The sequence below is a fragment of the Trichoplusia ni genome, chromosome 25 (genome assembly GCF_003590095.1).
Source record: "Trichoplusia ni isolate ovarian cell line Hi5 chromosome 25, tn1, whole genome shotgun sequence".
NCBI lineage: Eukaryota > Metazoa > Arthropoda > Insecta > Lepidoptera > Noctuidae > Trichoplusia > Trichoplusia ni.
In genome coordinates, this window is record NC_039502.1 from 1,065,710 (window position 1) to 1,092,867 (window position 27,158).

General features: G+C 34.0%; 2 protein-coding genes across 2 annotated transcripts in view; one reads left to right on the top strand and one right to left on the bottom strand.

Annotated features, from left to right (window-relative positions):
* The first annotated feature begins 574 nt into the window (after positions 1-574).
* Positions 575-7,878, top strand: LOC113505303 (ATP-binding cassette sub-family B member 8, mitochondrial). The gene is made up of 14 exons (XM_026887928.1): positions 575-753; positions 839-1,181; positions 1,848-2,003; positions 2,377-2,522; positions 2,831-2,906; positions 3,281-3,421; positions 3,744-3,928; positions 4,408-4,585; positions 4,805-4,924; positions 5,214-5,317; positions 5,576-5,750; positions 6,221-6,399; positions 6,949-7,096; positions 7,689-7,878. The coding sequence occupies exons 1-14, from the start codon at positions 707-709 to the stop codon at positions 7,782-7,784; spliced, it is 2,094 nt and encodes a 697-aa protein (XP_026743729.1). The 5' UTR covers positions 575-706; the 3' UTR covers positions 7,785-7,878.
* A 4,187-nt stretch (positions 7,879-12,065) lies between these two features.
* LOC113505254 overlaps positions 12,066-27,158 on the bottom strand; it is a 122,484-nt gene continuing 107,391 nt past the window's right edge. Inside the window, exons 7-10 of the mRNA XM_026887873.1 lie at positions 26,814-26,897; positions 18,369-18,503; positions 13,904-14,120; positions 12,066-13,527 (exon numbers count right to left, since the gene is read on the bottom strand). Coding sequence (XP_026743674.1) covers positions 13,412-13,527; positions 13,904-14,120; positions 18,369-18,503; positions 26,814-26,897 — 552 coding nt within the window. The 3' untranslated portion in view covers positions 12,066-13,411. The remainder of the gene's footprint in view (positions 13,528-13,903; positions 14,121-18,368; positions 18,504-26,813; positions 26,898-27,158) is intronic.

A 27,158-nucleotide genomic window follows, 5' to 3' on the forward strand; every position in this document is an offset into this window, starting at 1 on the left:
TATAACTGTGGTCAATTGGTGTGTGCTAAACGGTGCAGTGGTTATTGAATGACTGTTTTTAGTTTTTAGATGTAAGTAATTACTTAGATACGTGAAATGAAGAAGACTTTGAGCAAAGAGGCGTTGTTACGTAGGAATGTATGGAAAGCGAATTTATATTTGAATTGAAGGTTCTGTGAATAATTATTTATTTATCCTTTGCTTGGTGTATATAAAGATACCTCAAGTTTTTTAAATACTTTTGGCATGTGAAATAAAAAGTGCATCATACGTGATATCTATTGATACTGAAAGTAATCATTGACTAACTAACGATAATAATATTTGAACAGCCTTCAGGAAATTCAAATGCGTAGAATGATACGTAAAGAAATCGTTCAGAAATAATATAATTCAAGTTTTTTAAACCATCACATACGTAGTAAACTATTCGCGCAATATTTTAAAAATATAGCAAATAATAAAGTTTTCTTTTGTGTAAGTAATTGCGAAAAATTGATGTGACAAAAAGCTATCCTAATAATATTTTCGACATGACTTCTGAACTGGAACTGTTACATCATCAATTTGACAGTGACATTGAGTACAAATTTTAGGTTATCAAATCAGTGCTGTGGATTTAATCTGCATAATCTTGTTAATTAAGACTAAAAGTATGTGTAAATAAGTATCTCAAACATAGAACGTTAAGTATAATTTTATAAAAATGTGGCAATTAATGCAAATGCAGTCATGTCAATTAGTGAGACAGAGGTAAATATTAGTAAACAAGTGTTGACCATTTTCGGTAAATAAACATAAAAATTGACAATAAAGCTTATCTGTTTCTTTATTACAGGTTACTGACCAGCAATAGTAATGTTTATTTTGCAAATATAATAAAGAATAAGCCGTCCAACGTTGTAAAAAGGTATATTAGTGAGGTTAAAACTTCTTCGGATAAAAGTACGAAGTCCGGTTTATTATTGCTTTGTAGTCCTTGGAAGTTGTGTGTTGGGGTCAGTTTAGGGCTCGGGGCACGGTTACTGTGGAATAATGGACCTGCATACTGTAAAGCGGCGCAACATACAAGAATCATACAGAGAAGGCCAAACGTACAGGAAGACAGTGCTAAATTCGATTGGTCTAAGTTCCTTGATTATTTGAAACCACATAAGTTGCTATTAGCTGCTGCTGTTGCTGTAAGTATGATGATAATATTTCGATAATTTTCTATTATAGCAAATGTTATCATGATTTTAGTGAATTAATATCCAACTTATCTACATAGATTCTGATTGATAACATTTCTAATATTAAGGTAGCTTAGTCATATTATATTAATTTTCCTGTTGCTATTTATAGATTTAATGTTAATACAAACCAAAGCAAGAAACTTATTGAAGTAAACTCATTGTATTACTATAGTTTCATGAAAAATAAATCAGCCCTATTTAGTTCCAATACAACTTTCTATATCCATATATTATCCAAACAAATTTTTAGAGTCCCATATTTCCTAAACATTGTCATTTTACAAATCTATATCTATACTAATCTATATACTAATATATAAAGCTGAAGAGTTTGATTGTTTGTTTGAACACGCTAATCTCAGGAAATACTGGTTCAAATTGAAAAATTCTTGTTGTGTTGAATAGACCATTCATCGAGGAAGGTTTTAGGCAAGTTAGTTTTATCATCAAGCTGCGACTAATAGGAGCAAACAAAAAAACAACTTATATCTTCTAACCACGCAGACGAAGTCGCGGGCAACAGCTAGTGTTTAATAATTTTTTGACTAATCATTTGGTTGTACATTTCCAAGATCTGTGTATATTTATAGAAAACTATTTTATTTATTTCAGTCAGCATTAATAGTGGCATTCCTAAATGTTTACATTCCTGCAATGTTGGGTGAGGTGGTCAATGTACTGGCCAGCCTCCGACAGAATCCAAGCATGGATTTCATTGAGCAAATCAGATTGCCGGCTTTGAAACTCATATCATTGTATATTGGACAGGTAATTACTAAATATTAAACTGAAGTTTTCTACTGAATGATACTGGTCTAGACACTGCTTGTTGTATGCACTGTCTTGTTTTTGCAATGAAACCATCCTACATTAATTAGCTCATAATACAGGCACAGGCAAAACTGTTTTCTACTTCTTCCTGTGCCTTATTTTTTTGTAATATTGCTTGGTTTCCCACTGCAGGGTGTGTTGCCCATTTACAAGTATGTTGTATTTGACCACTAGTTGCCACTTGCCTGCTTCTTTCAAGCAAGCAGAAAATATAATAAATAAAATAAATTAGTTACTTAACTTTTATAAATTAAACCATCCTTTATGTTACTAGTGTTCATACCTAAACTACGTGAAATTAATGTTTCAGGCAGTATTCACCTTCTTCTACATCCACCTGCTATCTCAAGTGGGAGAGCGAGTAGCGGCGGACATGAAACAGGACCTGTTCCAGTCTATCCTGGACCAGGATATGTCTTTCTTCGATCAGGAGAGGACCGGGGAACTTGTCAATAGGTATGAATGCTTTCAAAGACCGATTAAATGTCCCTTTTTTGGTGAACAAAAGTGTCATTTGCTGTTACAACATGATATTCCTACTTATTGATATAATAGACAAAATTAAATATAGGAACTTTTTTTTTTTTTCTTCTCTAGCCCACTGTGTCCCACTGCTGGGCAAAGGCCTCCCCCAAATATAGGTACTTTACTGTCATAAAAAGAAAAATGCTAAAACACTGAGAATCAACACCTTTCTTGGTGTTGATGAAGCTTAATGATATTTACATGCGTTTTAACACTTAACTTGTATTCATTTCTTTCAGGTTAACAGTAGATGTACAAGATTTTAAAAGTTCATTCAAGCAGACAATATCTGGTGGCCTTAGAGCCATCACACAGGTAACACTTTTTAACATTAATAGGTAATCCTTGAGCACAGGAAATAAAAGGAATGATTCATTTGACGCACGCTTAAAATCTGAGTACTCAGTTCCCAAGTGATTAGGTTAGCTTATAATAGTCTGCATAAATATACTCTTTAATTCTTTTCGCCATATTTTCTCAGGGTATTCAAATCGACTACAGCATTTTAAAAAAACCATTTAAAAGTTATGATATATTAGTAGCCTACTTACAGAATAAATGACAATAAGCTTTTGTTAAAACAATCCATTGAATCCATTTACATTTAACTTAAAGGCAGCTATGGAAATAGTCTTTCACTCCAATTAAAATTCATTGGTACTTTAGTAAATTTCATTTTTGCTTTACAGGTGGTAGGATCATCGGTCAGTCTTCTAGTCATATCTCCTCACCTGACCGGTCTGACGCTGCTCTGTGTACCCTCAGTGGTAGTAGGCGGCACGTTCATCGGATCACTGCTTCGCAAGCTGTCTAGAGAAGCACAGACCCAGGTTTGTATTATTCTCGCTGTATTATAGAGTTTATTACCGGTTCTTCTCCATAGGAATGACATTTTGGAACTGCGCAAGTAGAATCATTCATTACTATATCGTTTTAAAAGTGCCTGGAAAACGACCTATTTGAAATAAAAACTTTTTGATTTTGATTCTAATCAAATTGATTCTATCAATGTTATTATAATTAAATGATTGAGGTCACCATCCCAAATGTGCTGTGCGAAAAGTGTCGCAGGTCGAACTTGAATGTTTGTGAAAACCTTAGTGGTACAATCCAGTGAATTATCAGTCCCTAAATAAACCGATATATTTTCAGATTGAGAAATCCACATTAGTAGCAGAAGAAGCTATATCAAACATGCGAACAGTCAGAGCGTTTGCAGGCGAAGAGAACGAGGCCAAGATATTTGCGCAGGAGTGTAACGCGGCCGCCGAACTTAGTATGGAACTTGGTCTCGGCATAGGACTGTTCCAGGCTGGGACTAACCTGTTTTTGAATGGGTAAGATTTCATCATTATATTGAATCTTTGTAGTTATTATTCGTTGTTGCTCTGTGGTGTCAGTAATTGAGATTAGACCTTATTATTAATACATTTTTGAATGGACTGTACTGTATGAACAAAGATCTCAAGCTTTAATAATAGACTATTTTCATTTTTTCTAAAATCATGGTAAATAGCTAGTATGAATTCACATAAATGTGGAACTTTACAAAAAAAAATAAAAAAAAATCAAACGCAAATATTTTCCGTACATTTTTTTATATTAAGTAAGTTGTTTTCAGGCAACCACTTAATTTAAAGCAAGAAATACAACAAATGAACAATTTTAAATGATTATTATAATTGTTTGGATACTTTAAAAAATAATCGAAATTTAAATAATATCTTGACATAAGTCAGTATGTGAACAATGCAACGGTGGTTCAGGTAATGATAGTTGACAATTTTTTGTAAAATATCTCAATTTTTATTTTCAGTATGGTTCTCGGTACAATGTTCCTCGGGGGTCATCTAATGTCATCGGGTCAGATGTCAGCTGGTGACGTCATGGCGTTCCTAGTGAACGCTCAGACAGTCCAGCGTTCAGTCGCACAACTATCATTGTTGTTCGGATCTGTGGTCAAAGGCATCAGTGCTGGAGGACGGGTGTTTGAGGTTAGACCTTATGTATATGGAAATAAGAGTCATTATTGTTATTTTATTGTAGTTGATCTTTGCTAAACAAGAATCACCTTTAATGTCGCAACCTTAAAGTCTTTTCTTTAATGACAAAAAAATATCTCTTATGTTTTCTTGCGATGTAAAACCAACCTTAACGCTGTTAAAAATAAGTTCAATTTAATTTTAACGAAAATTTGTATCTTGTATTTTCAGTACATCAACAAAAAGCCTTTGATGGATCATTCCGGTACGAAAACAATCAAATTCCACGAGTTTCATGGAGATATAGAGTTCAAGAATGTTACCTTCGCGTACCCGACAAGGCCTGATGCGGTATGTTTATGCAAAAATAATATTAAAAAATCTTTAATAAAATATTCTTGCACCAAAATAAAGCAAAGGAATTCCTTATTTTATCATTTTGTACAGACAAATTGTCACAGTTGCATTAAGAATGTTTGGCTGTACCTAAGGCCAATGTCAACCTTATTTCTGTCAATGATTGTTCTTTTTATTGTTCTTCCTGTGTGTGCCTGAGCACAGACTTTGACTGGTTAACCCGACTTTTTGGCGAGGCCCCGGCCCAAACATTGTTGTTAAATATATTTAATACTATCCACAGGTAGTGTTAGACAACTTCAACTTGAAGATTCCGGCCGGTAAAACTGTCGCCATAGTCGGCACGTCTGGTAATGGCAAGTCGACCATCGCTGCTCTTTTGGAAAGGTATTCACTTGGAATTATGCGTTTATATACGTCGTTTTTCAGAACTATGAAGCCCCATAAAGTATATTTCAAGGCATATGTTCAACTAGTTAATGAAGACCACGGTTATATTAAAAATAACTCTTTATTACATGAAAACTAACAACATTCTTCAATTGAAACAATTTTCAAATCAAAAATGAGTCTGACGTTCAAAAATATTAACCAACCAACTAACCCAACCTCTCTTATTCTACAAATATAACGTTTATTTCCTAGATTCTACGACGTAAACTCCGGCGAGATTACAATAGACGGTATAGATGTTCGAGATATGGACGGCAAGTGGTTACGCGGCCGAGCGCTCGGTATTATCAGCCAGGAGCCGGTGTTGTTCGCGACCAGTGTCAAGGAGAACATACGGTACGGCAAGCCTGAGGCCAGCGATGCTGAGGTGAGAATGAATCTTATGTACTTGTGATATGGTTGATAATTGAGTGATGTGGCTAACTATGCTAAGGTAAGATACGACCTTACTTTGTGATGACGACGGTAATGGTTAAGTTATGAGAATATTAGTAATTCTGAATGAAGATATGAATCTTCAGGCGCTCAGTATCAATAGCCAGAAGGCAGTACTGGTAGCCACTAAATCATACTTTACTATTGCAATAAGGGTGATAATTGCGAATTTATATTTCATGCCGTACGGTAACCATGTAGCCAACACTGAGTTAAAGTATAATGGTTGTCGTTATGATTAAGATCTGAAGTGAAAATTTTAAACATTGAACAAAATTACGTCTTTTCGACTCTTGATACGGCCTCCTACGAGGAGATGTCTAGTTTCGTGGCCAAAAATGCTTTATAAATTGCATAAAATCATCATAATTACACATTATTATTGCTTTTATACATATTCAGGTGTACTACGCTGCTAAAACAGCGAACGCTCACGACTTCATCGTGAACTTCCCTGAAGCGTACGAGACGCTCGTCGGCGAGAGAGGGATGGCGCTCAGCGGGGGACAGAAACAGAGAATAGCTATCGCCCGAGCGATTCTCAAGAACCCACCTGTCATTATACTTGATGAAGCTACCAGGTAAAGCATCATAGTTACCGCTGTAATCAGAAGACTTAAAAGAATTTCTCCTTCTCAATCTTCAACTTCGTTATTTCGCCTAGCGCCAAGTATATGTGAACTTAGAGTTAACTTCGAAGTGAACTTCGAATTTAGAGTTACCTACTTTAAAATGTAGATGGCGTTACTGAGCCACATTAACTATGATACGTTAATCTTCCGTTAGATGTAGACACTACCTTAAATACTCGTTTTAATGACATTGTTTTAAAATCATTTCAGAATGAAGCAATAGATTCTGGTGACCCTCGATTGTTCCATAAATTATTATAAAACTATTTTTAAGACCGGTAGAAATCCCTTAACCAAATCTGTTTCCATTTACTCCTCAATTCCCCTATTCCCCGTTTTAACCCTACTTTTTTAGCTGAATTCCGTTGACGTAGTGAAAGCCCGCGATAAAACCAACTGCACATTTCTTTACTCAAAAACAGACTCTGAATGTAATACAACAAGGTATCTTTTAAAATGTATTTCGAGTTTATATTTACATTATACATTTTCTTCCAGTGCATTAGACTCGGCAAGTGAGAAAGTAGTTCAGACGGCGTTGGAGACAGCGGCTAAGGGTCGCACCGTTTTGGTGATCGCGCATCGACTCTCCACTGTCATGAATGCTGATCTAATCGTCGTGTTGAACAGAGGGAAGATTGTTGAGGTATGTAATAACCATCCTTTGAAAAAGCCTTAGAAAATATGCTCTTTTTTTCATGTCCGGCTGTACCCATTTTAATGCTTGTGTCGCGAGGAGCTAGCGAGAGCCTAGACTCTGAAAAAGCTATCGTGATTGCATTGGGATTGAACTCTTATCACGTCACACACCGTGGGTTTGGCGTTGTGACCTTGGACATCCATGCAGTTAACTTAGTTGTAGTTTAGGGATGCACTTCCTTTTATTATGCCGTGTATCAGTGAAATCATGATTTTATAGACTAAAATCGTTTAATTGTAGTGTTTGTTGTCGAAACAGAAAACTTGTCTTGCATTTGTATATCGTTGGGACAGAGAAGAGGAGTAGATAAATGAGAGAATGGAAAATTTTATCAACGAGGGAATGCATTTTCTATGGTCTTTTTTATGTATTTCATAAATCGTATTAAAAATTATAAATATTGATCCTTAGGACAAGTTGAAAAAAAGTCGCAATCAAAATTAGATGATCTCCAAATTTTAATATTCTCTAGTACCTATAACATTCAGTGACAATTATACCATTTAATTTAATGTTAATAATTAAATACGTATTACAGATGGGAACTCACGATCAACTGAAGAAACTGAAAGGCTTCTACTGGAACCTCATCAAACAACAAGACCAAGCCACAGAGACCTCTAAATCATTATGAAATGATAGCTAAGTATTGTAGTCCAAATTTAATAGGCTTAGAAAGCACTTGCGGAAACACACGATATAGTGTGAAGGTAAAAATAGACCAAAAATATACGAAAAAATATTTTTGCTTATACGTAACTTCCTGCCTGCCTACGCATCTTGGGATGTAAGTTTTTGTGGAAAAAATCTTATCACTATTGGTTAAGCGGTTTGACCGTTAAATATGTATATTTGACAAAGCTTTCCGATTTATTAATATTGTCATGTTGGTATGGGTTATATTGTCTTGTAATTGTAACTGTCCCTATGTTGGACGAAAAATCTTTTTTCTTTAGAAGGCAGATGTCTAAAACTTCAACACTATCGCCACAAAGAATATGTAAAAAAACTATAAAAAAATAACATTTAGATTTATACCTGTGTATAACCAAATATTGAGCTTCAGTGCTCTCACAGGTTGAAAGTTATAAACAACATAAAATATAAAATCATTTACATATATAATAATATTTATGCTCAAAAAATATTTTGCTTCCGAGCTCTGACGGGTTAAAAGTTATACACGACAAATAAATAGAACGGAAACATGAAATGGATCTTATGCAGTCCAAAAAAGATTCTAATTTAAATGGCGAGGCTAGTGGAATACCCAATCAAGATTACAAATAATTGTACCTATTTACCTCTCTATGTATATCGCTTTTATTTATTTTCATATAAACACATTAAATGTTTTCCGTCCTTAGCAATGATTCGTGTTAGAAAGAGACACCAATAGCGGTATTAGTTCTATAGTGTGTTTAAATAAACCAATAGGATGGTTGGTAATAGCGGGATAGTACATTTTAGGGCTTATATTGCCTAGTATTGTTTGCAGTGCATATAGCTAATGTGTGGGGAGTCGTTTATATAAATTGGGTTTTTTAAATATAGGTTTAGGTGAAAATAATATTTATTATTCTAGTTTTCTAATATATGGTAGGTGAATTTGCCATTAGTGGGAGACAGCTCACTGCGGTGCCCTTAGCGGCTCGCTCCTAACGCCAATACTCTTGCTTTAAGAGATAAGCCATTTTTTTATTTTCAAGTATCAGTGACGTATACGTTTTACCATTTTAACAAAGAACGGTGTAAAGATCACAACAATATATGGCATATTGAAATATCATTATAATTATTATGCGGATGTTGGTCGAGCATGCTTGACTAGTTTCTGACTCAACCAGGCCTTAATCGACGATCGGCGGTGGGTTCGCGAATCAGGCGATCCCAATCAGTAAGTAATTATGAATCCTCATCACGAAAGACTTTATAATTTAAAGTCAACATATATATTAGTTAACATATTATAATTTTCAGTCATGTCAAAAAAAAAACGTGCGTTGATATCCTCAATACGTAGCTCATTACTACATTATAAGGCAAGTTTATTATGTTTTTTTTTTCGTTATGGGGTCTACAGCCCATTCAAACTTGCACAGTCTGATTTCGACTTAATTGTGTAAAACAAAAGGTTCATTTTGTTCTGATTATAATTTGGCTACCTTTAATGCTCGTGACTAGATTTAAGTTTATTTATACTTGCGTTTTTATTATATTTATGTATATATAAATCAGTTTATATTAGTAGCAATAATTTATTTATTACCATGACTGGGTGTGGTGATATAAGAATTGATTTTAGAATAAATTGTTTTAAATATATCAGTTTGCATTTGTTTTTAGAGTGTTTAATCAGTTGTAATAAACTCAAATTAAAAATGATTTTATAAAAGAAATTGCGATCCGGATAATTCTCAAAAAACCTTGTTCTAAAAAATAAATAATTTCAAATGAATTTGTAACTGACAATAAAGTCGCGTCGTGTTAATGTGCGTTGTTGCTACAGAAAAAACTTGTAATCACAAATATTTTAATTACTCAAGTTAGTCTTAAGTTGCGTTTTGTACCAATGGTTTATTGCAATATAAGCATAATTGTATGTTTGTATGCAAAAACAGTACACACCGAAAGCACTGCAAAGACATTTTTGAATGTTTCTTTTTATATTTTGCTCATTAATCTTTATTTACTCAAAGAATTGTATCCAGAAAGAGTGTTACTATAGAATCAATAACTGCCTTAACGTTCTGATAGAACTTACGATTTAGAAAACAGATAATTAATGTATAGAGGAGCAAGAGCAATATATAATATGTTGGTGTAATAAATTATATTGGAAGTGAATAAATATTCTTACCAATGCCTATTTTTTATTGTGGACAAAACTTACCCTTTCTACCCACATTAGTTGACTCCTAGTCACCTATTACAGGTATTTCCATATTGTTTAACCTTAAGCCTCTGTGTATATGATCTCTACAACCTAGTTCATTCGTCAGTACAATAGCCTAATGCCTATAGCAGGCTGGTTGCTAGAATGAAGAAGATAGCTAAGCATGAATAATAAAATATTTGAGTTCGTCAGATATATAATTAAAAAAGTATTGGATATGTATTTTTGACTTTATATAAATGGAAAAGACAGGACACGGAAAAGAATACGGTTTCCAACCTACTTTGAGAAGTTATCAGTTCCAAAGCTCCAAAGGAGATAAAAGAAAAAGATGTTTAGGGCTAAAAGAATATTCAATAGGTACAGAAAAGTCAAGACCAAGGAAATTTATTATTTATTGCATACATGATCACCGAAATATTATTTACATTAAATGATTTTAGTAACACTGATGACATTATTTACAAATTTACTAATAGTAAGACTAATTTGCTATTTGAATTTAGTATTCTTTTATATTTACAAGAGATTAACAAACTTACTGAATCAAACTTTCAAATCTTAAATAAGTATACTGTGGTATATTACATAGCTATTCTAGGCTCTATGGTCTGACCATAGATTTGTGGTAATGGCGTCTCTATGGTAAAATGGCGGTTCCGTAGTTGGATTTAGACAGACATCTAATATTGGTCAAAACCTTTTTTCGTAGATAGAGTATAATTCGAGTTGATCGAATCCACGATCTTCGGTATATCAGTCAGGGCCATTCACCACTAGGCTTGTTTTCAAATTTTTGTATCGTAGTTTGTCATTTTATAACTGTCATGCCTATTTTTTTCTTTTACTTTGAGATATATTTTACCTCTCCTGGAGATAAAATTTTCCATTCAAAGATAATTGATATTGAAGAATTTTTAACAATATCAGATGTCTGTTTTGTTAACAATGAGCTGCTCAAATGAGACATAATTTAATTATTATTCCTGAGAATTTAATTTTAATCAATATTATGTCCATAGAATAAACATATTAAATGTGATCTTAAAACAAAATAAAAACAAGCGCTAATTAATCATAAATTACATTGTATATCAGTTTTTTTTATAAGCATTTAATTTTGAAATACATATTATAATATAATATATGTATGTTTTTTAATTGACTTCATTTGTATGCAAAGAAAGGTACTGGAAATTATCTAATTGCAATCATATGTTTTGCTTAGTAACAGGCGAAATAAGTAAGCTATGGATACACACATAATTATAAATTAAATGCATCTGTACTATATAAGAGGTCATAAAACAAGTTGTCATTGTGGAACCGAGATGACGCTCTACAATGGGCGTATTGTTGTCTCTGTTCCACAATACCACAGTTCTGATTTCAGACGTTCATAGTAAAGGCTGCTTACGATAATAAAGCAGTTTTTTGAAGTCTCAGTGAAGTGATAATAACATTTTACCACATTCATCAGTGGTAACTATAAAAGCTTCCTTATGTCAATGCATGAAGGTTCATATTCCTCTGCTCTAGTCACCACTGCTTTTTAACCACGATTACTACAAAATGTAATATTTAGATGACGTCATCAAGTTATCTAAGAGTTATTTACATAATAATATTGTTAAAATAAAATATTATAAGTATATACAAGTATCAGAGTTTGTTAATAATTTTTGAGCATTATTATAATGACAGAATTTTCTCTTAATATATAAAACATTTTAATTTTGTTTACCATTTCAAGAACAATATAATTATATTTTTATATTTATTTGAATTTTATGTTGATTTTATTTTACAATTATTACTATTTAAATGTATAACAGAGTGGAATTGTTTCGGCGTCAAATGAACTATCAACTTTATCTTGCAGGGAATAAGGATCATATTTGTAATGAGCTGATCACTTCTCTTTACTTAAGTTCAACAAGTTGTAGTTACCGGCACAGATCTTGAGCGCTGACCTTCACCTGCGCAGAAGTGATTTTTTGGGTCCCTTTTGCGGTATGAAGTGAGGCGCGGGGCGGACTAAGTGCAGCGCATCACGGCATAGCCGTCACTCGTGATTGGTTGAAATTCGTTCTGCAGTTGCATGCAGCTTAAGACGAGGAGTACGCACAATTGATTTGTGTTTTATTTTACGATGTGCAAACCGATCCCCACTCTTCCGCCCAGCGCTCAAGATCCGTGCCGTAAAGACTTTACCGCCGTGAAAACTAGATGGCAGTTGGTATAACATAGCGCCCTCTATGTCCCATACCTGTTAAGAATTTTACTTCAAAGATTGGTGGTTGACCTTCAGTATACCTGACGCTGAAACAAGCCAGTACTGAACATAAATTTATGGAGCATTCAAATATCAAACTCGACTCGTACTTTCAAACGAGCCTTTGACCTCCACATGCAAATTAACATGTCAGTTATTGAGCGTAAGATATAATGCTCACTTTATCTTGAAGTTATATTCTCAAAACATTTAACATCGTAATCAACGCATCAAATAATTTGCCGTCGACTACGAGGCTATTAAAGTGGATGCTGGATTTAGTTTTTCGTACATAATGTCAGCTATTTTCTATTGGTAATTAATGAGGCTTGGTGTAGTTTTACTTTTTGACTGCACGGATAGCCAAGTGGTTGAGGTCACCAAGCCAAATCCAATGAGCGCGACGTGTCGCAGGACGGACCCCGCGTAGGACAAGCGTTTTTGTGATCCACGAATACTTATCCAGAGTCTGGGTATTTATGTGTATGTGATTTGAATGTTCGTGCGCCTAAAAATATACCACAACGTTAAATATTTTGAGAATAGTAACCCTTGAATATTTTGTCTTATAGGTCCTCAATATACCAATAAAAACTGGCAAAAATGGGGTATAAATTCTGCAATAGATACTAAGAATTGTCAACTGTACAATATTGTTGTGCCTATATTAAGTACAATCTAAGTAAGTAACTAAGTTACGTCATACATTTGTTAATAACTATAACTAAGTTACAATCAACTTATGTTACAAGTCAATAATTGGTTTATTTAAGTAAATTACTACGTCGGCACTGTATGAGGTCATTTTAATAACTGTTAATAACACTTACTGAAATAAAAAGCTAGATTCTTTAAATAGGACTTAGCCCATTCCAGAGCACTGATGAATTTAATCTGTTGACAAATCTACTGATCACCAATTTATCAAAAACAAATAACCACCTACTGGAAATGTCCAGTAAAAACAAATAACAATGAGTAAAACAAATGACAAGTATCTGTACTGCACAAATTAACTTTAACCAAGATGTGAGCAGTACGACTATCCATCTCACTCATACAGTGCCTCTCTGTTCCTCCCGCGCTAACGTCATCGGAGGCCGAAGTGCAGCAGCACAGATGTGAGCAGCAGTAAGCAGGTGCCGCTTGATGTGATCCCGTGGATAGCACTCGTGTTGCGGCGTAGGATTGCTGCCATCTTGTTGCCTAGAAATTTGTTGAAACTGATTTAAGAGCAAGAAGGTAGGCAAGTTCTTGGTCGATCTCGGGAACGGGATTTATCTTTTTTTTTTCAAGATTACTACTTTAGGAATGTATTCACGTAGAAAACGTTTAGGTATTGTTAGCTGCTTTGCAGCTGTGAATGTGGATAAATACCAGTTGGTTTACGTAGTCTACCCCTACCAACTATTTAGATGGATATTGACAGTTCTGCCGCATCCGGGAAAGAGTTATCCTGGGATTAATCTGTTTATCAATATCGTATGGATTAGCTATCAGGCACCTAAAAACGTTACTTAGCAACGTGTCATCCGTCATTCAATACTGGCTTTAACCTAAATAAATTCTAAGAAATACTCACTGCCTTCAGAAACGAAGACATGTATGGACGCGGGTTCCGTATTGCTCGCGCTGCAGGTGTAGTTCCCCGAGTCCTTGAGCGTGGCCCCGCGGACGGTGAGCCGTGACTGCGTGCGCGCCCCCGGTTCTGTCTCCACCGTGATGCCTCCCCTGGTAGCGTCGTAGTTGATCATGCGGTCGTTATGGTACCAGAACACGTATTGAGGCGGTGTTGGACTCTGGAAAGTGAAATTTGAGGAGTTATAGGGATGCGAATTTTTGGAAATGTTTCTTAAATTACTTTGCGTTTTGATGGTGATTGCTTTTTTATGTGTAGAGTTGTTTTTGATCATTTTGATTTACGTTAAAATATTCTCGGAGTGATTTATCCCAGATTCTCATTACACATTTTTTATATCAAAGTCAGACAGAATTAAAACAAAAACTGTGTCAGGAAACGAGAGTTACATAATCAAGTGCCTAATTAGATATTTTCCTGGTTGCAATTAAGGTATTTGCCTCAAGAATTGCTGTTCAATGTAAATAAAAACTCAATTAAGATCATTGGTTTAAAAGATATTAAAGAAAACTACAAAATTAATTGGCTTAGAGTAAAGATGGCAGTCCAAAGAGGATTAAAGTCAGGAGGTAATTAGGTTACCCACCCCGTAACGAACTTGTTACTTGCATTCATTTATTTTCGATTTAAGCTTTTTACATTTTGTATTAAACGTGGGGGCTTTGAAATCGCCGTATAAAGCAGTATACCAGATAATCAATGCATCTGCATACTTTAACCATCGACGAAAAGGATGTGTCTACATTTGCGTATCGTCCGACTCTCTCTTGTCCGGTATTTTGCATTACTCTTAAATAGGTATTTGTAGGCTTTTTCAACCGCTTTCAAGAAAGAAGAGTTGTTAATTGTGTTTTGTTTTATGTTTGAACTTCGAATTGTACGAACTGAATTTGTTGATTCTTTTTTTATTTAACGTGAAGTAGCTGACATTTGTTTCCATACAAATTTCATCTAGTTAGGTTAATAGTTTTTGTCTGAAGTCGGTGGTAAGTAAGTTTTTTTTATTAAAAACAATTTTATTCACGATTTTGTTACGTTCATGTTGACCTTTTTCAGTAGACAAGAACTGTCCGCCATGATTATTACGTAACTAATTACACATTAACAATTGTACATTCACGCGTTTGGTTGGATCACCACAAATTAATTTCACACCAGCTGATTGTCAAACGCGGTCTGATGTTAGGTGCGAAGTAAACCACAGAATTTGTGATCATTATTTGACGTAACAGACACTAATGATCGGTCTAAACGTTTATATCTAATGTTTAATGTGTTTTACGCTAGGCACTAAGGACTATCATTATGGCTGCCATAGGGTCTTAGGGTAGCTGGCACTTGGCAATATAGGCCCTCGATGGTATTTACATAGGACATAGGAGTACGGTAATTAACACTGTGACTCGGGAATTTTATATATTAGATCACAAAAAAGATACAAACTGTCCAAATATGGATATCAATGCTTCTCGATAAGGATCGGAAATGTTTCTAATTTCATTTCCATTAAAAAAAATCTTGTTCATCACACCATCGCAATTTACCCCGAAGGCACCTTTTAATTACGTCATAAAGAACGCAATCAATAAAGGCCTCAGAAAACCCTTTGTAAAGATTAGGGACACAAACGAGTGACCTGCAAACATTCTATAACATTCGTGTGTAATAAAAGGCGGGTTTTTTTTACGAGTGTCGTAAGACATAAAACATGTCAGTCAGTTGTAAACAACGCCTCTTGCGTCACAGATTGAAAATAACCCTTTTGTAAGTACCGACCTATCTTAGCGTAGCTATTTTGAACAGATCGTTAAATGATAAATGTTTTTTGGATCGTGTTCTTGTTGTTGTTGAAATTGTGAGGGAAAGTGTTGGAGGTCGTGAGCATAGGAAAATAATATTAACTGACATTCAAGATGACGTCTGAGTGATGTTGGAATGTTGACATTTAATACAACCTGCTTTAATGGACAAGTGACATTTAAACGTTCTACTTTTAAATACATATTATTATGTCGATTTAATTAACAATATTTGACTAATTAATTAATTCGTCTACGAAATTTTCGTATGGAAGTGAATTAGTCTCTGCATAAAAATCTCAAACTTTGTTTTCATTCACGATACATTAAAATCTGTTTAGAAATTTGGAAGCCTTGGTTAAGAAAATAATCAAGTGAGCATTTAGAACAAAAGCTATTAAACAACCATAGTTACATCTTAACTGCCACAATAGTTAAAAAAAACTGTGTTAATTAAAGAGTGCTCCAACATTTAATTTCTTAATAGAAAAACTTTGATTAAAGCTAAAAGAAACATATAATCACAGATTCAACCATACATCATAATACTACACTTGTAATCTTAAACCCGACTCCAAAACAACCAATTAAAACTCTTCAATCTCCAACAGCTAGATCATATCAAGATCCTCGTATGAATAATTACAGATCTTAGTTTAAGCGAAGTTAGTATTAGTAGAACATTAATTGCTGGTCCGCCACGTTTGGCCTAGATCGGGATATTGGACCATCAATACTATTTACTCGTACTATTAAGGGTGCACCGCAGTTGGTAATTGGAGTACCGTATATTATGTGTAGGTACGTGGTAGATAGGAGTAAGTTTTACGTGTCTATGCATGTATTAACTACCAAGGACGTAATGGAACTTTACTGATCAGTGTCTGGTTATATTGTAATTTAGGAAGCAGAATCTGATTCTCTACAGCAGGAGTCGTTTCTACGAATGAAAAGAATAGAAAGGTTGTTTTTTTGGGGGTTTTCATAAACATACAAGTTACACAAGACATCCAGACTTTGAACAAGCGTTTATAGATAAATGCTTGTCGAGGTGACTCGTTGCGTGATAACGTATACCATCGGCTATCCGCGTAGTCAGTAGTGAATACTAAATATTACTCGCATTGTTAATTAACTGAATGAATATTGACTGGTTCACACTGACAATGTAAAACTGCACTGTGTAAAAAAACATCTTGAGATTTTATATCATTTGAAAGTTTTCCTATCTTCGTAGCCAATCACGAAATTAGTTGCTATAAATTTCGAACCAAACGAAATTTATTATTCAAACTTAATCGAAATGCTAAGCTAAAAGCACTAAGCGGGGCATTTTAAAAGATGGATGAACCACTAAATTTCACATTCGCCAGTGAAACTACACGAGTGCTCAATGAACAGATGAAAGCACTATAAATCTAGATAAGCAACAGTTCTATCTGTTTAGTCACAGAACAGAAAAGTAAAGGGAATTGGGTGAAGGGGAAGGCAAGTGACCTCTAGCAAGAGATGACGATTTGGCATATATTATACGAAATTATTCCAGACATCAAGGAACCATATATTTTGGCCGTCGTGTCTGCATGTCAAAACCTTAATAATTACTTTTAGGGTTCCCTGCATAAACAGTTCAGAAACCTGTAAGTGAAGCTCAGTTGTCTGTTCGTCTGTCTGCCCGTTGGTTTGTTACCAGCCTGAATGCGTTGAACCGTGATATCTGGCTGATTTTTTATACATACAATTTACTTCCTCAGTTATAAACGCACTTAATCGGATTTCAATAGTTAAACGTATGCTATTGTAAAGTTTCAGGACGCTGATTCCAGAGGGCCTAGCATTCTCAAATCTTTTTCCGTAACTGCTATTATTTTACTTTAAGACTTGACTTTAAACCTCTAATTTCTAATCCAGCCTAGCTCTTCCCTCTATTTTTCTACCTTCTGTGTATTTAATGTCGACTTCACGACTAAAATGTCCAACAGATGGCGAGGAATCGATAAATCGCCGCAAACACGACCCGCTTCTCTTAATTACAGCCAGGCAATACCCAGTATTAAGCCCTCGTTAAGGAAAATAAAGTGAAAAGAAAAGGTACAAGTTAAAAGTGTAGTTTTTTGCAAAAACATGCAATTAGTCGAGTTTAATAATTCCCGAACGAATTTAGATCGGTTTTTGTTTTAGTTTCTTTTGGAGTTCATACTTGATGGGGGTTCTCGTGTAGATTTTTATGTGTATATAATGCAACTGCTTACTCATGCTTATTTATTGGGATTGCCGCCTAGTTTAGGACCCGATCCGAGTCCTTTATTGTGAACTGACGTGGCGGTGGGCTCGCGAGTCACACAATACGTGTGAGTAAACCGTTGCATGACCATCCTCACTCCTAATTTAATTTCAAGCAACACTTTGTTCTAAAATTGTAGGCACCTAGGTGAGTATATAACATACTCATAATACGAATGTTATTCCTTCAAAATTCCCTCTAATCATTTCAAAATGTATTGTTTCGTGCGATTACCTGCAATAACGTGAGTGGCATACACTCAGTTTTCTCTCCTATTTTGTCTTACAGTTACATCGCAATGCAAAACTTTTAGAAAACAAAATACCTTTTCCACGATACATATGAGGTGTATGACGCTGCCGAGATCGACGTGGTGCTCCCCAGAACCGAGGATGAAGGCCTCCGGGACCACAATCTGAAGACGCACGTAGTGAGACACGATGCCCGTTCGAGTTGATACCTGGAAAAGCAGAAAAGGGGTTTAAAAAGTATGGTAAGTGGTCACGTTCATTGACGATGAAATTTAGTTCAAACTATGCAGGAATAAAGTATACAATTGTTGGAATCAGTTTTGAAGAACAGGGTTTGTCCTATGTCCGCAATGGTACTCAAAGCCTTATTTGGTTTGCAAGGATAAATGCAATGGGAGATAGTTTGATTAATAGTAAGTCGAAGTAACTGTTGCCTTCGTCATTTAACCTTTTTTCTGAAACATTCTTGTTTTAAGACGAGGCAGTAGGCACAGTTTAACAAAAAACGACGGCATCGCAATAAACCAAAAAAACCCTCAGAATAAAAAAACATTTTTAAAATTTCAACCAAGTAATAACAGCGCTAAACTGCTAAATATATTAACATAAAACGGGTCTTTTGTTCTGAAGACGCTCTATTAAAACCTTGAAACCCTAAGAAAAGTGAGACAAAAACGTCGCGTCTAATGGGCTATACAATCCAAGTTCGCCATCACAGCGAGAATATTCCCGCATTTAGATATATTAGGCCGCACGCCTGGTTCGCGAAACTCTTCAATTTTAAGTCAACGCAAACATAGAGACGTCGCTGTCTAAATACCTATTGTATTGTAACCGCAAAGTATAGGCTTTATTTTACCGTATGCTGTACCGTTTTGTAGGGTGGCAATGATGTATGATTTGGTAATATTATGTTTTAAAGTTCAGACCAAAGTTTCAGTTGCGATGAAATAAAGAAATTATGATGATGGTAATTTTTAGTGACGGACTTGCGTTTATATTTGGTTTGGAAATCTTTTGGGAATCTCAGTACGTCTATGGCATATAGATGTTGCAGCTTATCGACGGAGAAGTAATTAGTAGGTTTTATCCATCGAAAAATCATAACAATCTAAAATTCTATTAGAAAAATGTATTCAAATGCAGTAAAATGTAGTCAGTTATAATATTGGCTCTAAGTTCAGCAATGAAACTTACGAAAAGCTTTGTTTATTTTTATTTCCTGCTCTTGTTTGCCCTAGTTATTGTATATGATAGGCACGAGAATGAGGAAAATCGACACATGTGATATGCTGGCGTCCTATCTATGTATGTATGACAATAGTATAATATCCCATTGAATAAGCAACGAAAACAAATGAAGGGGTATACCACAGTCTCTTAAAGTAAGACTCTTGCAGTTGTGGGAGGGATCGGTTTTGGCGTTGAGGAGCAGAAAGAGATGGCGCATTACAAAGTCTAAGGTAGCGTCCCGCTTTCACACTTGAAACAATTTTACTTTAAATGTTGGTGGCTGATTCAAAGAGAGTATAGAATGATCCTGTTTTATAGATACCGCTCTCATTCCTTCTCTTTCTCTGCTGTTGTTGCATGCCTGTTTATCTTCAATAATTTTCTGTTTTAATTGCTTAGAAATGCAAACTGCAACTGTTTAATAAAACTTTGAATATGTTATCGTAAATACCGTAGGCTTATACATTGACCATATTGCAATTTCATGATAGAGCTAGTTTAAAATGAAACTGCTTTTTTTTCCGAATACAATTCTTTCCAAACACACGCACCCCCTACACATCCGAATCCTTTCCGTGCGTAAGATGTGAAATCATTTTCGTTATGTAAATCACTGGCGATATCATCTGCATACGGTGTTCGCTTCGTTTTAAAAGATACGCCATCTTGATGCCTCGAATCTTGTTATTTTTATTGTTTCAAACGAAATAACAAGGCGAGGGAGTTAATCCTGTGTTAGAGAGAATCAAACGTAGAATTTTGGCTTTTGTTATCTTTGTGTCTGTTTTGTTTTTGTAAATACTTTTTGTTATGGTGATTAATGTTGATTTTTGTTCTAGAATATAAATACTAGAAGTAAAGCAGATATATTCAATATTTTATAAGAAAGGACATCTCTAATGTAAGTGAAAGTTTCTTTATAGTAAATGTAGAGAGCAGTAAGAAAGATAAAAGTAAATTTAACATAATTATGAGGAATATAGTTGCTCTATTTGACATTATCAAAAGGAAAATTCTAATAAATAAAGACCAATTATAAACGTATTTCTTCCATTAAAAATAGAAACATATTTTGGTTGACCATTGATATGACAAAGCAACATCATCAACTATAATGAATTCTTTATCACAGTAAGTAATTTGTCATACACACAAGGTTAAAAAATATTCCAATCGGGACAATCCGTTCAAATTTATTGTAATCAATCAAATATATTGAATTTCTTTCCTTTGACATTTAAATGGGTAAATAAAGTGATGATAATTTAGATCGATATGATAACGAATGTCACAACTTCGTTTAATATCAATAGCTTTTGTATGAAGGTTTTTTATTCGTAAATTTTCGATAAGCCATTTCTCTAAAGTACCAATTTAATATGGATTCTTGGATGGTTGGTCCCTTTTTTCAAAATTACAATGTACAAACGTTGATGATGATCGAAATCGCTTAAATGTATGGAAATGACGTCTGTTTAAAGTGTTATTGTTTGATAGGGATGACGACTGTTTATGAGATAAAAAATAAAATCACTCGACGAATAATAAAATTCAAAGATAAAATGCTTTAGAGTAACAGCGCCTTAGGGAGCTAGATGGAAAGATAAAGCAAAATTTATTAATAGGAATGACGTGACATGTAATTTGAATTCACCGTACTTTAATCAATATGTTCGCTCATAAAAAAACAAGTATTCAATTATTCATAAAACTAACTAGGTAACGTATTCTTCGATATTCTTGCACTATATTATGTAGGTACATAATATAGTGCAAGAATATCTGAGAGAAAATAAATCATTTCTTTGAATTATAATCCAGTATATAATATAAGTCTCTAAACCAATCTACCACCATTTTGTATTCCAATTTAAAACTGACTGTCTGACAAAAAACATTCTACTGTCTGTTTTGTGCGTCAACAAGACTTTCTTTCAGTACCCACTACCCATCAATAAGCATTATTACGTCTTACAAACACTAAAAGAAAATCCTAAACTGGAGTAAAAATAAAAAACACAGCCACGTAATACACAGGCACTCTAACCTCTTTCGAAGCACAAAGGCAGCATTTTCTTAAATCCTGAACATATTCTACTATAATAGCATTATTTCGGTGGCCAGTGGTTTTGTGGGAACGTGTGCGTAAATATAGTTTACAAGTAACAATGTGTTGTAACTGTGAGCCTACAAAACAATCAGGGCCTACGTGATGCGACTGTACATGACGGCGAAATGGATTGGCCACTGTACAGCGATGGGCAGAAGGATAAGTGGAACATGGTACTAGGTATATAAAAATTAAAGGGGTATAATAAATAGAAAATAGCCTAGACGAATACATAATCAATTATGGTAACTAATACCTGTGGCGTTGAAAAACTGTTATCATAAATCTTGGTTCTCTGTGTGATTGTATTTAGCTCCACTTGATACAGTGACTTAATAAACTAGTGCGGGAGTCGAATCTATCATTGACGCTTCCCCAGTTCAACTTATGTTTTTAATTCAATGATGATGTAGATTGCTTGACTTTGAATCTTATGATAATGTACATCATTTTGAACTACTATGACTGTCTTGCATTAGACATTAAAAAAGTTCGCGTCGTGTCAGAGTTGTACCACTGTTGTTTATATTTACTGTGACTTGTTTGTCATTTAACGACGCTGCTGACGATGGCTAGTCGTCTCGTTGCGGGACAAGTTACTTGTATTCAATGTTGCTAGTTTCGACAGGAATATTCATTGAAGAGAAATTGGGATTCTGAAATACATGCTTGATGGTGTAATGACGTAGTTGGTTCCATGTTCAATAATTTATTAGGAATTGTATGTTGTACCAAAGTTACATATTGACGAGTTTGTAGTTCTGAAGATAATGTGGGAAAACCAGTTAAGAAACAGTTATATTTTACTATTCTTACAGATTTATATTCGAAACTTTCAAAATTATCTGCCTCATTTATTAAATTACCTTGTCATTATCCTACAACACAAGTAGAATGTTAAACTTAGTTTAAACACATCAAATTTATCATTCTCTGTACATACTAATAGTATAATTACGTAAAATATATAAATCACAGCTTGACGCTACGACGTTGATATACAGCTACGACGAGGCTACGTCGCTACGAGAGGCTACGAAACGAGCTACGAGGTACGTTTCGTAGCTCGGAGCGCTTTCCTGCACTAAATGTTATTAGTCACCGCGTAATTACCCATGGGTTTGATGAGCTACGTGCTTTCGTAACACGTTTAATAGTATTAAAAAGGTTTTCTGAGAAAATTTAATATTACGTAGAGTAAAATATGTTTGCTTTCTCTTCGACAGAACACGGTTTAGTAAATTATTTCATAGAATTTTGCTTATGTACAATTTTCGTTACTCGTTGTTAGGTTGGCGTCAGAATAAAAGAAACATTAAGCGTTGAACCCTATTGGAATTTGTATCTGTTTACACGGTACATATATTGACATAAAAATACCTGATCCCCGTATGTACAATCGTAGGCGTTTTAATTTTATATGATTAAAAATTAGAGGATAGAAAAAAAAAGTTTAAAGTAAGCCTTGTAATCGGCATACGTTAATCTTCCATTAAAATTATGCCAAAATAAAGTGAACCTGCATAATGCAGCAACATCATACCGTAACAGCAAAATAATTTACAATCACAAATCCCCTAAATGTGGTGATTATCATAACATCACCGACACATTTACATAACCACCTCATAGAGGCTCTACACAGTATACACTCTACATTTACGAGCGAACGTGAACGTATTACATGTACACAAAACCTATAAACCGGGATTTATTAAAATCCCCGTTTCATAACAAGCGAAACACGAAAAATCACAAGAAATCTGATTTCAACCCGTTTTTCGATCTTAATTGATTCGCGGAAAATTCGACGCGCTACGGATGAATCCGCGCGTGAAATATAACAAAAGGGTAATCCAATTTCGTGTCGATAATTTTTTTATTTAACGTGGACAAGGCCCTTTAATTTGGGCGTTAATTAAAATTTTCGCATCGGAGGTACGGATTACTTCGCCATTTCTATAAATTTCATTCGGCACGGAATATTATGGGCGAATGGTTCACGTGTTAAAATCGCAATCAGTCAGTGTGTGTTTTACGGATTTTTATTGGACTTTTTTTTATTTATTCGCTTGAAATTCGAGGGCTTTGATTTTTTTATAATTGTGTCGTCACGCTATATTGTGTTTCGAGGGTTGAATTATTATTTTTGGTGACGGTAACGTCATTTCGATTATAACGATTTTTGTTACAGATAATTGAAATTTGTCGTATATTTTAAGCTGAAATGAAAAAGAAAATTGAATTAAACTGTTTTATCTTTCACCTGGAAAAATATAAATAATTTGAAAGCTCAAAGACTGGATTAACAAAAACCTAACTAGTAACAATCAACTTAATTCAACCCCTATTTTTGGAACAATAAAGCAAGTTCGTAGCATTTTCAATTTCTTTTCGACATTAAAATTTTCTTTTTTAGTAACAAAAGCTTTGCTTGAACTTCATAAAATCGGCCATGGATAAAGCATTTGGCACCATCTGTTCCTATCTTAGTGTACGGGTCAATGACTCTCTGGTAACTGTGAATTATCCGACTAGCCCATTTCTAGTTTTATAGCCTATTTTCGTTGATTTAAGAACCTAACTCAGAGCTAAGTAATAGGTCTTGTAATGATAAATGAGTGCTAAGTGAGATTAAGTTTACTTAACAGATTTTTTTCTTACTTTCGAGTTGAATTGAGACTTAATTAGGTACAATTTAGTGTTTGTTACTTATTATTAACAGACCTTTTATGAAATTTATTCCAAAGGATAAAAACGGGTAAAATTGTGGGCCTGGCTGTTATTCCTACATCTTTGACAGTCGATACAGGGAGTCAGAAGCTTGAAAAGTCTGACAACCAGTTTAACCAAGGGGTATCGTGTTGCCCAAGTAACTGGGTTGAGGAGGTCAGAAAGGCAGACGCTCCTTGAAAAACACTGGTACTAAGCTGAAACCGGTTAGACTGGTAGCTGATCCCAATATAGTTGGGAAAAGGCTAGGCCAATGATGATGAATGATTATTAGTTATTTAGGCTCCTCAGCCTTACAGTCATCTGTCTGCTACTGTATCCCATGAACCGTTATAGGTAGAGAGTTAAATTTAGTTTAATTTAGGTATGACGAAATTCGATAGGTGTCCAATTTTTTTTCAATTTGTTTTTCTTTAGTTCTTTACTGAAATGACTGCCATGTTATTTCATTCAATCTTAGCTCAAACAAAAATACAAAACCGTATCCACACAACACTATCTGAGAGTCACACGACCATAATAATGTTACGTGTTACATACCTATCACTTAATGCAGCAAAACTAATGTTAATTAAAGAAACAACACTAATACCCATCTAGTCGGGCAACAATGGTACTTTACTCGAACGCCTACAATTACAATTCTCTAAATTGCTTTTGCTAAATTTAATTTCACCACAAAACTATTTCGGAAATGGTTTTGGACGCCATTTCATATTATTTGCAATTAGTATGAAAGGCATTGTAAATGGAGTTATTTAAGTTACGTTTGTTTAGTGCATGTTGAACTCGTTAGTGGTAACTTTTACTGTTAGCTACTTTGAGTTTGTGTGCATGACATAGTTCTTGAAACTTTTAGAAAAATTTCCTCGAGAAGTTAATTTCGTGGTGATTTATAATCATGTTTTCTTTATAAAAGTTTCATGCCCATGCGCCGTTTCCTTTAATCTATTTGTACTGAACCCTCCGACTCGTACTTAACCGGGTTTTTGGTTTATGTGAGTATAATTCATAGACATGAATATTCAATCATTCTTTTTTGATAAGGCTATTTTTATTTCACGTGTTTTTGACGAGTACCACGTAATGAAATTTATTTTTGCGTTACACTAATATCAGATTAAAAATAGGAAACTCAAAAAAATGTGACATAAAATAGTATTTTCGGGAGCGAACTATCGTAAAATTAGGAGAATATATCTTTTTGTACAAACTAACAAAGTGCTTTTGAAATATGGCTGCACCCGCTGCCTTAAATGTTTTAGTAATTTGTTCTTATGTGTCTTTTTCCCACTTTCAAATTCACCTGCTACAACTTTCATTTAAAGTCGTAAGTTTTTATAAAAGTCACGACGTTTTCATGACAAATATTATAGATGGGAATTTAAGTTTGTTTGCTGTATGTTATGTGAGAATTACTTCACTGATTATCACTAAACTTTGTGCACATATTTCTTAAAAGAGATTATTAGAAACACGTATTTTAACAAAACGTACTTAAAAAAAAAGAACAAGATTATTTATCACAGCGATAAATAATTTAGCTGTCTGCACATTACCAATACTTTGTTCAATAAGGAACACTGGTGTAGAATCAGAAGATAGAAAATAAAAATGAATTACATTTTCCCATTATCGATTCTTATCATTCATTACCATATTTCGTCACGCCTCGCTACATTGTAAATATTTTACAAAAGGACCCAATTTCATTTTAATTATTCAACCAAAAGCAATTGACGTAAAATAATTAATTGGGAATATTTTGTTAATAGGAACGGTTATAAATTGCTCGGGTTTAATCGGTATAAAAACAGGACCGCATTATAAATATATGAGGTGGTTATTAACACGACGAGGAAATTTCTGAAATACCTTTTGAAAAGGTACTGAAAATTTGATTGGAAAATTGCATTTTGGTATAATTATAATAGTTTATTGAAAAATAAGTCCTTTTTGAATTTACTACCGAATATTGAAGAATCTACTCTTTAGCTAAATCAGAATTGATACATGATTTAAAGTGAACTAATTCATTTTCATTAAATTCAACTATACAAAGTTGTGTGTATGTTAGAAGTTATTATTGATTATAAATGGTCATCCTACGCAGTGGAAATTGATTTAAATTTAAGTGATAACAGGAAAATTATATCATACAATTTTCAAAATATTGTGAATTGGATTCAATTTAACAGAATTTTTCGACTGAAAATATCAACAAAATTTAATTCGAAATACCAATTAATATAAGTTTTTTAATTAAATCTATTTAAAAAAGCGCAAACAATATTTTTAAAGAAAGTTATTCACAATAATATAAGCAAATAATACACGCCATATTTTAGAATCACATTTTCTCCAACCCTATAACGCTATTAGGAAAAATGAGAGTCATAATTCTTGTGTTTACCCGACGAACATAAATAAGAGTAATTCTTACCTGGCACTCGTAGGTACCGTTATCTCGTTTTTGTACAAATTTGATCTGTAAAGTCCAATCTTCTGAGCCTTCGCCGTGTAGCACCTGCGAACAAGAATAATAGAAATTAATGTTGTTCAAGATGGCTCTCCTTCTTGCTTATAAAATAAGAACTCATCGACTAGAGTTCATAAACAGTTTTTAAAATAATGATGTTGCTAATTTAAAATTAAACTTTTTCATCTATTTTTTTTTTTACATTTGTAATACATATTATGTATGTGAAACGTCGTATTGGTGTTTATTATATAAAAAATAATATTATATTATTTTTACAATAAAACATAATCATAATAGACTTAAAAT

Excerpts from the sequence above, each read along its gene's own strand:
- LOC113505303 (XM_026887928.1), top strand. The coding sequence starts at position 707 with ATGTGGCAATTAATGCAAATGCAGTCATGTCAATTAGTGAGACAGAG. Across the intron at positions 3,929-4,407 it reads ACTAACCTGTTTTTGAATGG|TATGGTTCTCGGTACAATGT; the intron begins GTAAGATTTCAT and ends TTTTATTTTCAG. Across the intron at positions 4,586-4,804 it reads CTGGAGGACGGGTGTTTGAG|TACATCAACAAAAAGCCTTT; the intron begins GTTAGACCTTAT and ends TTGTATTTTCAG.